At 41.2% G+C, this 14,386-nt stretch overlaps 1 protein-coding gene across 8 annotated transcripts in view; it reads left to right on the top strand.

The window, feature by feature from the left end:
- The window catches only part of ATP13A4 (ATPase 13A4), a 111,600-nt gene extending 104,236 nt beyond the window's left edge, over positions 1 to 7,364 (top strand). For 5 of the 8 annotated variants that reach the window (XR_012021960.1, XR_012021959.1, XM_072807871.1 and 2 more), the window contains one exon: positions 3,827 to 7,364. Coding sequence is in view for 4 of the 8 variants with exons in the window: in XM_072807871.1 (XP_072663972.1) it covers positions 3,827 to 4,039 (213 nt within the window). In the remaining 4 variants the exon portion in view is untranslated. The remainder of the gene's footprint in view (positions 1 to 3,826) is intronic. The other 3 variants (XR_012021958.1, XR_012021957.1, XM_072807873.1) reach the window with 2 other exon arrangements.
- The last annotated feature ends 7,022 nt before the right edge of the window (positions 7,365 to 14,386 follow it).

The following is a 14,386-nucleotide window of genomic DNA, read 5'->3' as shown; positions in this document are numbered from 1 at the left end:
GTCAAGGAACCATACTGAGAAATACCACGCTAGCCCATAGGGTCTCCAAAGCCACCAAGTTAATAAAGGATACATGTGTATCCTCATAACCTAGTTGCGGAAGGGTGAATCTTGCCCTTTAAGGGATAACTTTATGTATGTATCTTGTCTCTGGCACGATCACATTATTTCCTCTCTCTAGTACATCTGCCTTCATGTCTGCATATTGAAATGCTAGTTCATCCTCCATGGCACGGCTGTAGTACCATCCTCTTCACGAATCTTTCCCAAAGCATAGATGGGTTAGGCAAATAACAGTGGCTTAAACAATAAAGATATTTACTGACTCACTTAAGAAGATTGGAGGTAAGTGGTTTCAGGGCTGGTATAGTAACTCAATGGTGTTGTTGTGAATCACCTTTCACTTTTCTGTCTCCCCATCTTTAGATATTGACCTTTCATGTTTGTGTGTATTGCTTATGGTGTCCAGATAGTTTCTACGTAGCTGGGCAGCATCTCCGTTTTAGTGCAGGAAAAAAATGAAAGGAGAGGCACCAGCAAGCTTTTCCCCCTCAGATATGAACCTCTTATGAGGAAACAAAATAATTCCCTACAGCCACCCAGTCTCTTAAGCCTCATTGGTTGGAACTGTATCTTATTGTTGTCCTGAGTAGAAAAGGATTCTGGGAGAGTGGATCTATGCCAAAAAAATTAGACAGATTGGCTTAGATTATTTGTGAGTTATTTCCTTTTAGGTGGACAGGAAAAAGTTGGGAGGAAGGCACAATAGGGTAACTGAACAACAAAGTCTGCCAGGAAGGAAGCCGTTCAACTGCTACAATATTTGCAGTTAAGAGCATAAGCCAGAAGTAGTCAACCTGAGTTTAAATCCTGGCTCCACCCTTTCTTGCTGCCTGACTCTGGGTAGCACCTGCTATTCCACTTCTCTGTGCTTCTGTTTCTTCATCTGAAAAACAGTGATAATAAGGGTATCTTACCTCATAGGGTTACTGTAGCATGAAACCTGAACACAGAAAAAGCACATGGTAAATGTTTAATAAATATCAACTATTATTATCATATTATCTCTTGTGGTACTTAGTATTTCTTTCTTTGAATCTATCAATCATTTAGGCTTTCTTCTGCTCACTCACTCTTCCCACAGACAGTTGTTGACCATGTGTCATGTGCTAGGGCACAATGTGAGGCGGATTCTGATGATCTTGTTGATTGTTCACACTTTATGGTGAGCAAGAGGATAAACACCACAGTTATTTGTGTATCGATATAAATTATGCTGGCAGGAACTCATCTCAGTACCTTCAGTATCTAAACTGCTTTATTCTCATAGAAGCTGGGTAAAGTTTGGTTCAGTGATGAAATGTAAGAAGTGACACTGCTCACCTGCAGCAGATGGAGAGGGTAATTTGATACTCATGAAAGATTAAGTTTCTCCTTTGTTTCTTCTGTCCAGTGAGAAATGGAGACAGGTATGGATGTTTAGTGTGGGTTCCCAGGAACTTTCACACTGAGAAATAACACTGTGGGATCCCAGCTCCCATCCCCCACTGGCTCTTTCACGGCAGACTCCAGTTGTTTGAAGTTACCCTTCTGCTGTCAGTAGGCACACAGGAACAAACCAAAGCCATTTCAGTCTATGGTGAAGGCAGTAGCAATGGAGAATTAAGGACACTGAGATTTCTTGCCTTACGCGGTGAGCCTAGCAGAGTAGGTGAAGACCCTAGACTGTCATGGATGCAACGAGATATTTTCCTCAGGTAGCTGTAGGTATGTGTGACAGCAGATGCTAGAGATTCTTAGGATGGGCTTGCTAACTCCATGTTACCTGGCTGGCCTGTGACAGAAATGGTCCAGAGAGCTTTTGGGGGAGAGGCATGAGGGATGGCTGGCCTCCTTTTGTACAGTCCTGAATATTGCCTGGTCCACTAAGATGTGTGACTCTACCCCTAATCTTAGAGCAGCCCAGCAAACAGCTTTGAATGGAACCTTATCCTTACTTTGTTTTCTCATGATGTAACCTCCAAATAAAAGGCAGAGGAGTAAACAGGGATAGCTTTAATTCTCCTCGCTTTTTTATTACTTATGTGTATTTTGTATATGTATGTATGAATTACTTTAGTAGCCAATCTGAAGTTTTGTTTTCTGTTATTTTAAGAAATGGTAATTCTTAAAGGGTTTCCTTTTGTTTCTAGTTCTACATTTAATATAGAGGGGCAGGACAGATCACTTCTCAGTGCTTTAGTTTCCCTTTCCAGAGCAGCAAAGTGACACAGGTCATCATAATTCTATATAATTCTAGAATTCTGTAAACACTTAATTCATGGCATACAGCACTAAAGTCTGTCTGTGAGGGTGTATGTGTGTGTGTGTGTGTGTGTGTTGTGTGTGTGTGTGTTTTGCTTTGTTTCATTTGTTTTGTTTCAAACCTGCTAAGTTAAAGACCATTAACAGGATACCTATGATCCTGCCTTATTCTAGCTCTAAGGAGAACTACTGTTCTCTTGTTAATTAAGAAGGACAAAAAAAATCTTGGTGTGGGAAAGTAGAATCACAAGTTTGACTAGGTGAGCCCTGAGGTTTGCAAGATGCTCTTTAAATGGCTGTGTGGGTCTTTAGCAGCCTAGTAGCAGATGATCCATTTTTAGAGAAAGACTAAGACTAGCTACTCCCATTATTTCTATGGACAAAGGAACTCAAATGTCAAAGATGGGTGGATTTTAGGAAAATTACTACTCTGGCAAATTCCTTGTAGAATTCCATAGAATTGACTCTTTCATTTAGCAAAGATACCACTGGCAGACACCAAAATGAGTTCTAATTTTGTGGGACAGCAGGCTTCTCATATTTTTCTTTTTGTTTCTCTCATGATAGCTTCTAAGATGATTAGCTTTTATGGCTACATATGATACAAATGAAAAATTAACAAAATAATATCTCCTGCACTCTGTGTTGTAAGTTATAACTTGGGCTCTATTTGAAGCTTAGTATAACCGATGAAATAAAAAGTCAGTCTAAAATGTTTCCAAAGAGACAAATCCTTTGTATTCTTAAAAAATGCATTGCGATGAAATATTTGTAGGTGAAGGTCAGAGGCCGCAGTCAACATAGTGCATTAGCCACTTGTTAAATAAATAGTTCAGAAGTGGGGGAAAGAGAGGCACCTATGCCATGCCATGCCCTGCATTTTGAGGATAGCTATGTAAACTTTATGACAAACATAAAAGGAAGGAATTCCTTTTTCTACTCACTGAGGCTCAGAGAAGGTAATTAATTTGCCCATATTAAGTGTCAGAGCTAGAACTTGAATCCAGATCTGTCCAGCCAAGGCTGCGTATTCCAATTTTACTGACCTATGTTCACAACTATGCACTTACATGCTAGGGCCCACCAAAGCCACATCTTTCTATAGGGTAATTCCATTTAGGGGTAATTCTAAATATAAAATTTTATATTTTATAGTGAATTTATAGTAAATCAAATACAGATGTGGTATGGAGTGGACTGCAGAATTTGAATGATTTTAAATTTAATTTGCATATGAGAGTCAGAAGAAATTTCATCCCTGAGCAGACTACTTCAAGCTATTTCCAGATTCTTGAAACTATGTACCTCTCTCTTCTGCCAGAAGATTTCCTTAAGTGGAAAAGTTTGAGAGGCTGAGACCTAACCCATGAAACCACACTGAAATTGTCTGTTCAGGCCTCAAGTGTTTTGTCAGGCTGGATCTTAGCAACCAATGTGGTGGTTCCTTCTTAGGGTCTGTGGAGGGCCATCACCTGGAAATATTTGACCTCTGGTTGTAAAGAGTAACTCTTTTGTTTTGCAGGAGGCCATCATTGAAAACCGAGCCCTGTGGATGTCATTCAAAAGGTGTTTCGGTTATCAATCAAAAAGCCAATATCGGATATTGCAGAGGACCTTGGCAAATGACCCTAGTTGGCCGCTGCTAAACCAAATGTCCTACTCTGACACGCCAGGGTGTGAAAGTGGAGTGTCTTACAGCAATCCAGTATTTGAGAGCAATGAGGAACAACTCTGAAGCCAGCGTGATATCGAAGTTGACAAACAAACAATGACATAAGGAATGAGTTTCAGTGATTTTCAAGCAAATAGACTCTTCTAAAATCAACGGAGTTTTTGGAATCAAAAACCCTATCCAATCGTGGTGGCAAATTAGAGTCTACTTGATAAAATACTTTCTACAGAGCAGAACACTGCCCCAGAAGAGTGCTTTCCTCTTGGCTTCTGAAAATACTGATGGTGTTAGTGAAATAAGAATGGGCCAAGGATGGCAATTGACCAAGAGCCTGAGAGGCTAAAGGACAAGAAGAATATATAATCTTTCTTCTTAGATAACATATTTTTTAAATGAATTGTGAGAAAATAGCACTATGTGTAGTCATAGTGAAGGATCATTTTTGAATTTGTATTTTATTGGTGGAAAAACAAATGCATGGGAACCATCACACCAATCTTCACTGTTTGGTTTCCTTTCCTTTATAGTACATTCAGGGTTGAGACATTTTCTTCTGCTTCTGGCTTTCCCCTATGTACTAGTAAGGATGGGCAAAGCTGATGCTGCAATAACAAACCACTCCCTTGTCTCAGTGGCTTACCACACAAGAGTTTCTTTTGTGGTCCAGGTGATTCTATCGACTAGCTCTCCTCCGAGTGGTGACTGCTTCAATCTGTCAGTCCCACTGACTGAAAACAAGGATTCCATGTTTACTGTGATGGGGAAGGAAGAGTCTGGAGATCACACAAGGGCTTTCCACTGCCTCATCCCAAAAGAGGCATGCATCTCTTCCACTACTCACATCTTATTCATCAGTGACTTGGCAAAGTAGCTGAACAGTACAGTCTGAGTTTAGAGCTGGTTTCATGGGCATATGACCTGTGCCATCACCTAGGGGGCCATGCTTAGAAGAGACCCACACTCATTTTAATGCTTTGCTGTTGCCATCTTGAAATTCTTAATTTTTGAACAGAGGTCCCCACATTTTCATTTTGCACTCAGCCCCACAAATTATGTAGTTTATCCAACTTGTGTTCCAGAAATACTGACACTGTTCTCTGAGCTCTGCATCTCTTGCTCCTGTGAGCCTCTCCTGTTTTAGGAACTCTACATCTCACTTGTCCAACTCGAGGTATTTCCACTCCTCTGCTCTATTATTTTGGAGAAAAGATAGTCTTGTGCTACAACATTGTATGTTATCATTGATGTTAAGTCCCTACATAATTTACACATTTCTTAAATCTGAGGCTTCAGTTTTCAGAAAATAAAAATTGCCCTTATTTTATCACTATTATAATTTTATTATATTAGATTAATTTGGCATAGAAAACACCCAGGTTTCTGTTAGCTCAGCAGACAACTCTGAATTCTAGGATAAAATACACAAATAATATTTTAAAGCAAAAGCAGAATTTTCACTACAAAAATCAAATCCTAAGTGAATGTTCTAGGTAGTGGGTGGGTCTCAGGCTAGCTTTGTTACTTATCAATAGCATCTACAAGTGTTCCCTCCCCTGGCGAATTCCTGAGCATGGTTGGAGGCTCTGTGGCTATAGATAATTCTGAGAACATGATGTTTCTCAGCCATGAAAGTACCTTGTTGCTTCTGGTTTTAAAATAGGGTGTGAAGAATCACTTAAATAGTCAGAATGATTGTCTTCCTTGGTCCAGAAGGAAATGTTTCCTTTTAAAAGTTAGCCTCAGCAGTGATATGGTTGCCCTGAATGTCTTTTTCTAGGACTTATAGCTTACTCATTTTTTAAGAGTGGAGGGTTGTGGACAGGGCAAGCTGGAGATGGTCTACAACCTAGTGATGGGCAAGAGCAACATGTGCAGTCATATCTAGAAGAACTCCTTACCAGGTGCTGTCACCTCCGTTAGCTCATTTGAATTGCATGATTCTCAGGACTTAGGCAAGGAAGGACTTATCATCTACTTTTACAGGTGAGAAAACTGAGATTCAGAATAAGGCAAGCTGACCCAGGCCTCAGACACAGATCTTCTGAGCAAACCTTCTGTTGTTTCCAAATACCTCCTAATTACAAAGCTTCAGCAGGGCAGGGTGTTTGGGGTGATCTCACAGTCAAACAAAGAATGAGTTTCTTATTTGCCAGGTGGAATGAGGCAACCTGTTGCTAATACCAGGGCCTGATGTTCAAATAAATGCCAGGAATCCTGCCAGGCTTGGGATGCAAGTATATTCCAAACAAAACAAAACTAAAACCTATGAGTGTCTATTGAGACTCTGAGTTGCTCTTGCCTTGGTCCTAAGTGATTCAATTGGGGATTGAATCTAAAATCTTTGTCAAAAGGGATTTATTCTGAAGACTGTACTTGAAATAAACTATCTCTTAGAGGTAGTGAGAAAATGCTTAACTTGGAAAAGCAAGGCTGACAGGGTGTAGTCAAGGGATGTAAAAGTTGTTTTCAAATACTTGAAGGGTTTCCGTGGGAGAGAAGGCTCCCACCTGTGCCAGGTGGCATGATCACTGGGTAAAGGGCATGGTGAGAATGGCTTCAGTCTAACACAAAGACCACTGTCCCAACAGAAATGGAATCTGGTGACCTCATGAGGTGTGTGCTCCATGGCATTGGAGGTACAAGTGGATATCCAAAGACAAATTAAAGATGGAAGTCAAGTATCAGATGGAATTTAATTACCTGCAAGCTACCTTCCAGGCTTAATGTGCACATGTCTCAGTTTTATACTATGATATGAACCGTCCATCGTCACTGCCCACATAGAATATCAGACTGCCTATTGTGAGGAGATGGGCTGGGGAGAACAGGCTCTCAGCCCTTTGGGGTCCTACAGTGTAGACAAATGGGCTTGAAAGGGGGCCCATTTGTGCTCTGTGCCTTGGAAGGGGGCTTTTGATGAAGATAAGATTCTAGAAAACAGGTGTCCACTGATGGGTCCTGATTGCCAAACTGACAGCTGGGGAATACTTCTGATGTGTGTATTTTCATAGAAAAAGAAGTTTGAAAATTTCAGTGAAGGACATGAGAGAGTACCCCAAACTGAGGGCAGAGCTACCTGCACCAAATACACTTGTCTGACCAGGACTCAGAGGAGAAAAGGACACTCATCTGATCCTAATAATTTAAGAGTTTCACCATATGTTTACTCCAAGGTACACAGCTCTGGCCCACAGAAAGGAACCCTTGCTCTGGGCTTTTCTCACTAAACATGTAATGATCTGAGAATGGAAATATGTCTGTGCCATCTGTGTCCTTATGAGCTCACAGAAGTGTGTATGTACACACTTGCAGATGTGATGAATGAGAAAGTGATTATTCAGAGCCTTGTATTTAGTTTATGCTGTAATAAATTATTCTGTACAAAAGAGGCAAGTATAATCTATAATTCTAGTGTTTTAAAATCAATCTTTCTCCTTCTCTGCAGTGAAGTCTTTCACTCTGGCTAACAAAATGGTGCGGTCTATTCCAGTAATGTTGAATCAAAGAAACATCTTTATAAAGTTCTAGGCATTTCCTAACACTATAGATACAATTATTCCCTGCTTTATAACAGGGCGCTGCAGTCTACAAAATACATTCATACTCATTCTCCTAGTTAAACCTCCTAACAATCATAGGAGGAAGGCAGGGAAAGGATTACTATCCTCCAGACCCTCCAAAAGTCACAGTAACTTGTCAAGGGCATAGGGGAGCTAGAGCTACATTCAGACACAGAACTTCTGCCAAAGAGTTCCCTGTTCTGTCACTCTCCCATGTTGTTTCTCCTGGATGAAATGTTTGTAGTACTGAGAAACAAGAAGGCAAGCAAGGCAAAGCAACTACCCAATGGATTGCTGTCACAAGTGTAATTGCTTCCAGAAAGGGTTTTTAGTTCTCATAGAAGTTCTCTTGAATTTGATCATCAATCACAGAAAAGGTCAACTCCCATAGCTGAGGAGTAAAATCCTATAACCAGAGCCCTGTGAGTCTACTTCGTGTGAGCAGATACAGCTCTGGTTTCTGACCTCAGCCTCCAGAAGCATTGTATCTCTGCGTGAACTTTGCTCAGCCTCTGCTTTGTACAGCATTTTAGGGTCATATGGATTCTCTCTTGGCTGTGTGCTAAACTCACTTCCTTATGCAGTCAGTAGCTCACTCATTCTTGACAGCACTCAGTAACTCACTCATTCCAGGCACACAAGAACTTACTTCCTTAACTCAATATTTTTGTTCATACTGCTTTCTGTTTGGAGGCACCAATAATTATTACTCTTATCTCCACACCCAAATCCCATCCATTTCTCAAGACCCAGTTAGAATGCCACCTTGTCTGCCAAGCCAGAAGGCAGATCTCTTTTGTCTACATGCTGCTCACATGCCACATAATGTGTCTTTTGTGTAGCAGACAGCTCTTTTTATTTTTTAAGATTTCATTTATTTATTCGTGAGAGACACACAGAGAGAGGCAGAGACATAGGCACAGGGAGAAGCACGATCTTCAAGGGGAGCCTGACGTGGGACTCGATCCCGGGACTCCAGGACCACACCCTGAGCCACAGGCAGACTCTCAACTGCTAAGCCACTCAGGTGTCCCAACAGACAGCTCTTTTTACCATATATTATGGTCCTGTAGTGTTTTGACTTCCTCCAACTCCCCCTCAACCCCACTTTAACTAGAGAGAACATTCTCTGAGGGTAGGGACCAGGACTGATTCATCTCATCTACCCACATTGAACCTAGCACAGGGCAATGGTTGGGGCTCAGCAAGCAGCTGTGTGGCATGACTGAATAAAAAAATATAATCACTGGGATATTTTGTTGATTTACTTTTCCTCCTTTGTCCATGAACATCTGTTTTCTATTCAGTACAAAGAAACTTAACTAAAACAATAGGACTATGAATAAAAACAACAAAAAGTGCAAAGTTTAGTGATTTCAACATTGAGCTTACTCAGTTTGGCTCTGCAAACCTGGAGGGGTGCAGAGGTGTGCTGTGGAGTTAGAGTTAGGAACATGGTGCAAAGACTTTCTCATACGTAGGGGACCTTAGAGGCGAATTTGCGTGCCTACAAAGGCTCTCCCAGGAATATACCCAATCCAAGGGGAGGGAAAATTGAGGCAAGCAAACTTGATTAAAAACCAACATTGGGTATTAGAGAACAAGGGAAAAGTTTGGGTACAACTGGGTATGTATTTTTCTACCTGTTCTCTGGTTTCACTCTAACTTTAGGAGCTTTTGCAAGGACTTGAAGAAGAGAAAGCTATGATAGAGAGAGGAAGAGGCAGAGAAAGAGACTCGTCCTGTGATCTCTGTGTCAGAGTGTAATGAAAGGAGGACAGAGGGAATCCACCTGAGGCCTCTGTCACCTGGCAGTGATGTGACTGTGGGAGCACAGACAGGAAATGATTTGCTAGTGGCTGATGGTATCATGCAGAGACACACAGGTGCCATGGACAGTCTAAGCATATCTCCAAATGGCGAAAGGAGATAGAAAGTGGCTGAAGAAGATGGAGTATGGCCTGGAGTATGGCCAGGCGACACAGAGTGATCACGTAGTCAGAGAAGTCCCTGGCAACCAAGCTCAGGGTCAGACAAGGCCCACAGAAGCCTCAGGCAGTAGTAGAGTTCATCTCAAAGAGGTAGCCTGTACATACAGCCAATCCAGGGTGCAGGAGGAGAGAACATGGTGTAACCAGGAGCCCTGCATGCAGCATCACATGTAGACGGCTCCTGTGGAACTTCTCAATGACTCAGGAAGGACTTCAGAGTGGTGGGCCTTCTATGATCCTGTTTTGGACTATTTATTGTTCCAGGTTTATGTGACCTGGGAAATATAGGTTCTAAAGATAGGCAAGATTCCTCCCCATTAGGTGAATGCCTATTGGGTGAAAGTGCATACGGACATTTAGGGGGAAAGCACTCTGAGAAAGCTCCGCAGAGCCCTAAAGCCACTCTGTCCCTGGCCTCTCAGTGACAGAGCAAAGCCCAAGAGGAAGTGGCTGCACAGCTGGCTGGATGCCCTTTCCTAAAAGCTAAGCCAGTTCTCTCTTCACCCAACAAAACTAGCCTCGAGAATTTGGTGAACTTGATAGTTGTAAGAATCTAGCCACAATTTCATAGGTTTGGATGCTCCCTAAATGAATCTTGGACACTGATTTGGTCTGGATGCCAAGATTTGTGGTTGGGAAAGACCAAATCTTTGTATCTGCCCACACCTCGCCCTAGCACAGTCGGGAAAGTGCACAGATGTCCAGAGAAGAGTAGGTGGCTCAGCAGGAGTCCGGGCCTGCACCTGGGGCCTATATGAGGGCAGAGCCGGATGTTGTTAGCATAGCAGTCATGCTAGCTGAAGTCATTGGCTCTGAGCCAATGCATGTCTGACACATGCGTGGCCCTGATAACACTTGGATAGATAAAGGCAATCTCTAATGCCCTTTTGGGCAGGGGTATATGTCAGTTAAGAGTACAAGCTTAGGGGCCAGAGCTCTAACCCAGATTTCCTGATTTGTGATTTGAGCAAATTAGCCACTGCATCTAAATCTTGGATACCTTGACTATTGGCATGGGAATATTATTTATTACCTTGTTCATAACTGCAAAAATCAAGAAAATTAAATGTGGCAATAACTTCTTTTCCTTCATCTCTAAAACTTTAAGGAGGATTCTTGAGTGTTAGTCTTGCACAGAGTATAGCTGTTTAATGTGTTCTATGAATCAGTAAAGGAGTAGATAAAACAATGCATAAATGAAGAACAAATGAACAAACACATATAAACTTTTAGGATTGAATGACTGTAATTCTATTTTAATTAAAATGTAATTATCCACAATTTGCTAATTATTTAAAATTATTCTTTTTTATGTAGTCTGTTGATTCTTATTTATTTAAAATAAGGTATAGAATGACCTACTTCCAGCCTTTGTTTACAGAATCAATTATTTGGAATTCTAAAAAGAGTTAACTTTTTTTTTTTTTTTTTTTTTTTAGACTTCATTTTGCAGCCTTGTCATCCCATTATCTGATCTTCCTGAAGGCTTGCTTTTTAAAATTGGTCCTTGTTGGATGACGTCCAAGTCTACCAAAACTCTCATGAAATGCAAAGATCTGCACAAAGTAGTCCAGATTCAGACGTATTTGTAGGTAGTGTTTACTTGGTCTCTTTGCTGCCATGTTGTTAGTTCGCCGTCTCCAGGAAATAGTCCATGGAAATTCATAGGCTTCTTTTGGAACATGGTTCTCAAACAACCCACCATGAAAATCCCCAAGGGGTTTATTAGGAATAAAGTTCTGGTCCCAACCTCAGACATAGAGAATCTCTAGGATGGGTCCTGGGGAGTTGTAGCCTTATCAAACTCTCCAGGTGATTCTGATGATGAATCAGATGTAATCCTAAGAGAGTAATTTAGATTAGATTTCCCTAAATGTGATATATTGCACTTGTCCCCATCTATAATTTTTCTTGCCAACTCCTGTAGTGCTGAGAGAACTTTTTGTGATGTATTTCCTTTGGAAATACTGTATTTGTCACCATGTATTCTCTACTCCATTTTATTTTTATGACTCTGGTGAGAAGAAATCCCACAGTCAGACATCTTTCCTTTGAGTAGACCCCAGTTATCCCTGTTCTTTGTTAAAACTCTAAGTACTCCATTCTTGACAAAACAATTACCTACCAGCTAAGTTCAATGAGGAAAGCATTGCCACTAGCCAGAGGCAAAAGTATAGAATGATGTGTAATGTCTTGTATTCTTGGAGCTGGTTGAAAATTTATGCAAAAACTCTGCCCCTTAAATTATCCATCTGATTCACTCTTCAGATAAGGGAGAAAAAAAATAAATGATCTTGAACCATGCCCAGGTCTGGATAACTCAAAGGAATTCTCATCTCCCTAACCTGGTTAGATCATCTAGGATTGATTAGTAAGAAATTAATTTGTTTCAAAACATCACTTTAGAGGTCTATATTCTCCTTAGAATAGACCACGGGATCCAGCTCACTTTGGAATACATAAATTCATACCTTGGCTTTGTAACCATCTCAACTCGTCAAGGCTGTTTTCTTCCCAGGGAAGCCTCTTAGATTGACAGATATAATTGAACCCCTGTTCTTGGAGCAGAAACAACACCGATTTCAGAAATGCTATCACCTTTCTGTTCAGCATCCTTCAGTGATCTCAGTACTTATCAGCATTTTCAGTAGTAGTGAGGGAGGCAGAGAGGAGGGTTTAGTGTTCACCATGGTATTGATCTGACAGCATTGGGGCACTTTTGGCCACTAGTCAGACCCTGGTTGGTGACTTACCTGACAAATACAGTTAACACTTGACAGTCATTCTCACTGGCATTTACTGTGTTCGATAAACAAGCCATGCAACTGGCAGTCTGTGTAGATTTGTTCTTGCAGCCAGTCATACAGAAAGCCCTCCCAAAAATTAAATTTTTTTCCAAATATTAAATTAAACAAACATTCTGTTTCTATGCAGCTACTAAATGCACAGAGTATTCGGGCAATGTGGCATAAGCTTGGCAAGCTTAAAGTCCTTGACAATAGTCAATATGTTTCCAGCAGCATAAAATGAGCTATTGAATTCTCCTGGAACATTTTAATACTTTAGGCAGAAAAAATGGTTAGCCTAAACTCAGGTTGTTTCATGGAAAATTTTATAACAGGGACAGAAGAAATTAGAGGCTCTGAGGTGAGGTTACTGGGTGAGAGCAAGTTGAGGGCATGGCAAGGTGAAATTTCATATAGTAGGTGGTTTCCCTTTCCCCGAAAGAAATGAGTAGATGGTGTCTACATAGATTCAGGGGGTACAAATATCAGGAACCCTTGGTTCTTTTCTGAAGTTGGATTTCCACAGACACTGAGACATGGGTTTGTATGTAATTATTTTATTAAGGAACTGTTCTTAGAGAAACTGGTGAGGGGGTAGAAGAAGAAACAAATAAGAATGTGAATTCGGGGAAAGTTTAAACCTCAACCTGATGCTGCCAAGGAACTTCAGGGTGTAAACTTCACCCCAGTGTCCCAGTTCCTGGCAAGGGAGAAGAGCCTCAGACTCCAGCCTTAGTCATTGACTCAGGACTGCTTGGGCCAGGTGGGGGTGGCTCCAGGCACTTTTGGGTCTTTGCCAGGACAGGCAAAGGGGCTCAAGAATAATCCTCTGCAGAGAGTGGCAGGTGCAGGTCATTGGAAGAAACATACAAATGCCAGTTGAGGCATGGGATGCACTACACAAGGATCCACACAGACCACAGACAGTATCTGCTCTAGTTCTATTTTCCACTCTGCTGCTATTTTAAAGGAAAAACTCTGTAAGCATCTGCCCAATCTGAAAAAAATGGAATACCATAAAGCAGATTCCCTAGGCAGGGACAGTGTGATTTATTCATTTATGTATTATTTATTGAGCACCTACCCTATCTGCCACTCCATGAACTAAGTGCTTGGATTTGAAGAATGGTCCTTTCCCTTGGATGTGATAAGAACCATTACTGATTGATGTGTAAAATGCTATGGGAATGCACCCCAAAGCAAAGTTTTTGGACCCATGAGCAGCAAGGGCTACCAAGCCCGGACACATAAACCATTCAGAAAATATAATTGACTCCATAACAGATGAAATCACTTAGTACTTATTTAATGACTGAAAAGGTGATGTTTTTAAAACCCCAACGTAAGCAATTAAATGAATAAGAATATTTGCTTCAATGGTCCATACCAAATTATATTACCTGCAGTGCATCGGAAGCCAATTTTATAATGAAGATCAAGTAGAGCCTAGGATTTGATCCAAGTTCCGGTACTTGCCTCCCATGAGGGCCATGGAAGAGCTAGCTCAGGTACCTAATTTATGCCTCCGCCCAACAGAGGGCAGTTGGATTAGCAGCCAGACCTAGAATAAGAGCAGAAATGAGAGCCTCAGGGAAAATCCATTAGCAGAAGAAGGGGAGACTTTTCCTCACGGATCAGGAATCAGTTGTCAGTGGGTGAGGTGGAATATTTTTTCCTTTTGCTTCACATGCTTTCATCAGAAATCCTTGGGCTGCCTTATTCTCTATTATAAATTTCAGATATTCTAACAATCAATCATTTTCAAACAGTATAACTTCTGTCAACAGATTCTGAATCATCCACTTTCTACAGGAAGAAGATGCCCCAAAGGACAGAGCTGAGCAGTGAATGGTTGAGTTTGTCAAAACACCTTCTGTGATGTGGGTCACAAGAGCAGCTGGAGGAAAAGTAGAAAGTACAGAAGATTTAGATTCTGGAGCATGACTCCAGTAGTCTGAGCTCAAGGGTCCGGTTCAAGCCTCAATCATCTCTGGATTCTCATTTTAGGGTCTAGAACAGTGAGTGCACTGCATATGGCAGCTTTTCATATGTGCGAGCAGAATGGAATGGAAG

Source organism: Canis lupus, chromosome 31 (genome assembly GCF_048164855.1).
Source record: "Canis lupus baileyi chromosome 31, mCanLup2.hap1, whole genome shotgun sequence".
Lineage (NCBI taxonomy): Eukaryota > Metazoa > Chordata > Mammalia > Carnivora > Canidae > Canis > Canis lupus.
Note: the sequence above shows the minus strand (reverse complement) of the source record. Positions and strands in the feature narration are given on the sequence as shown.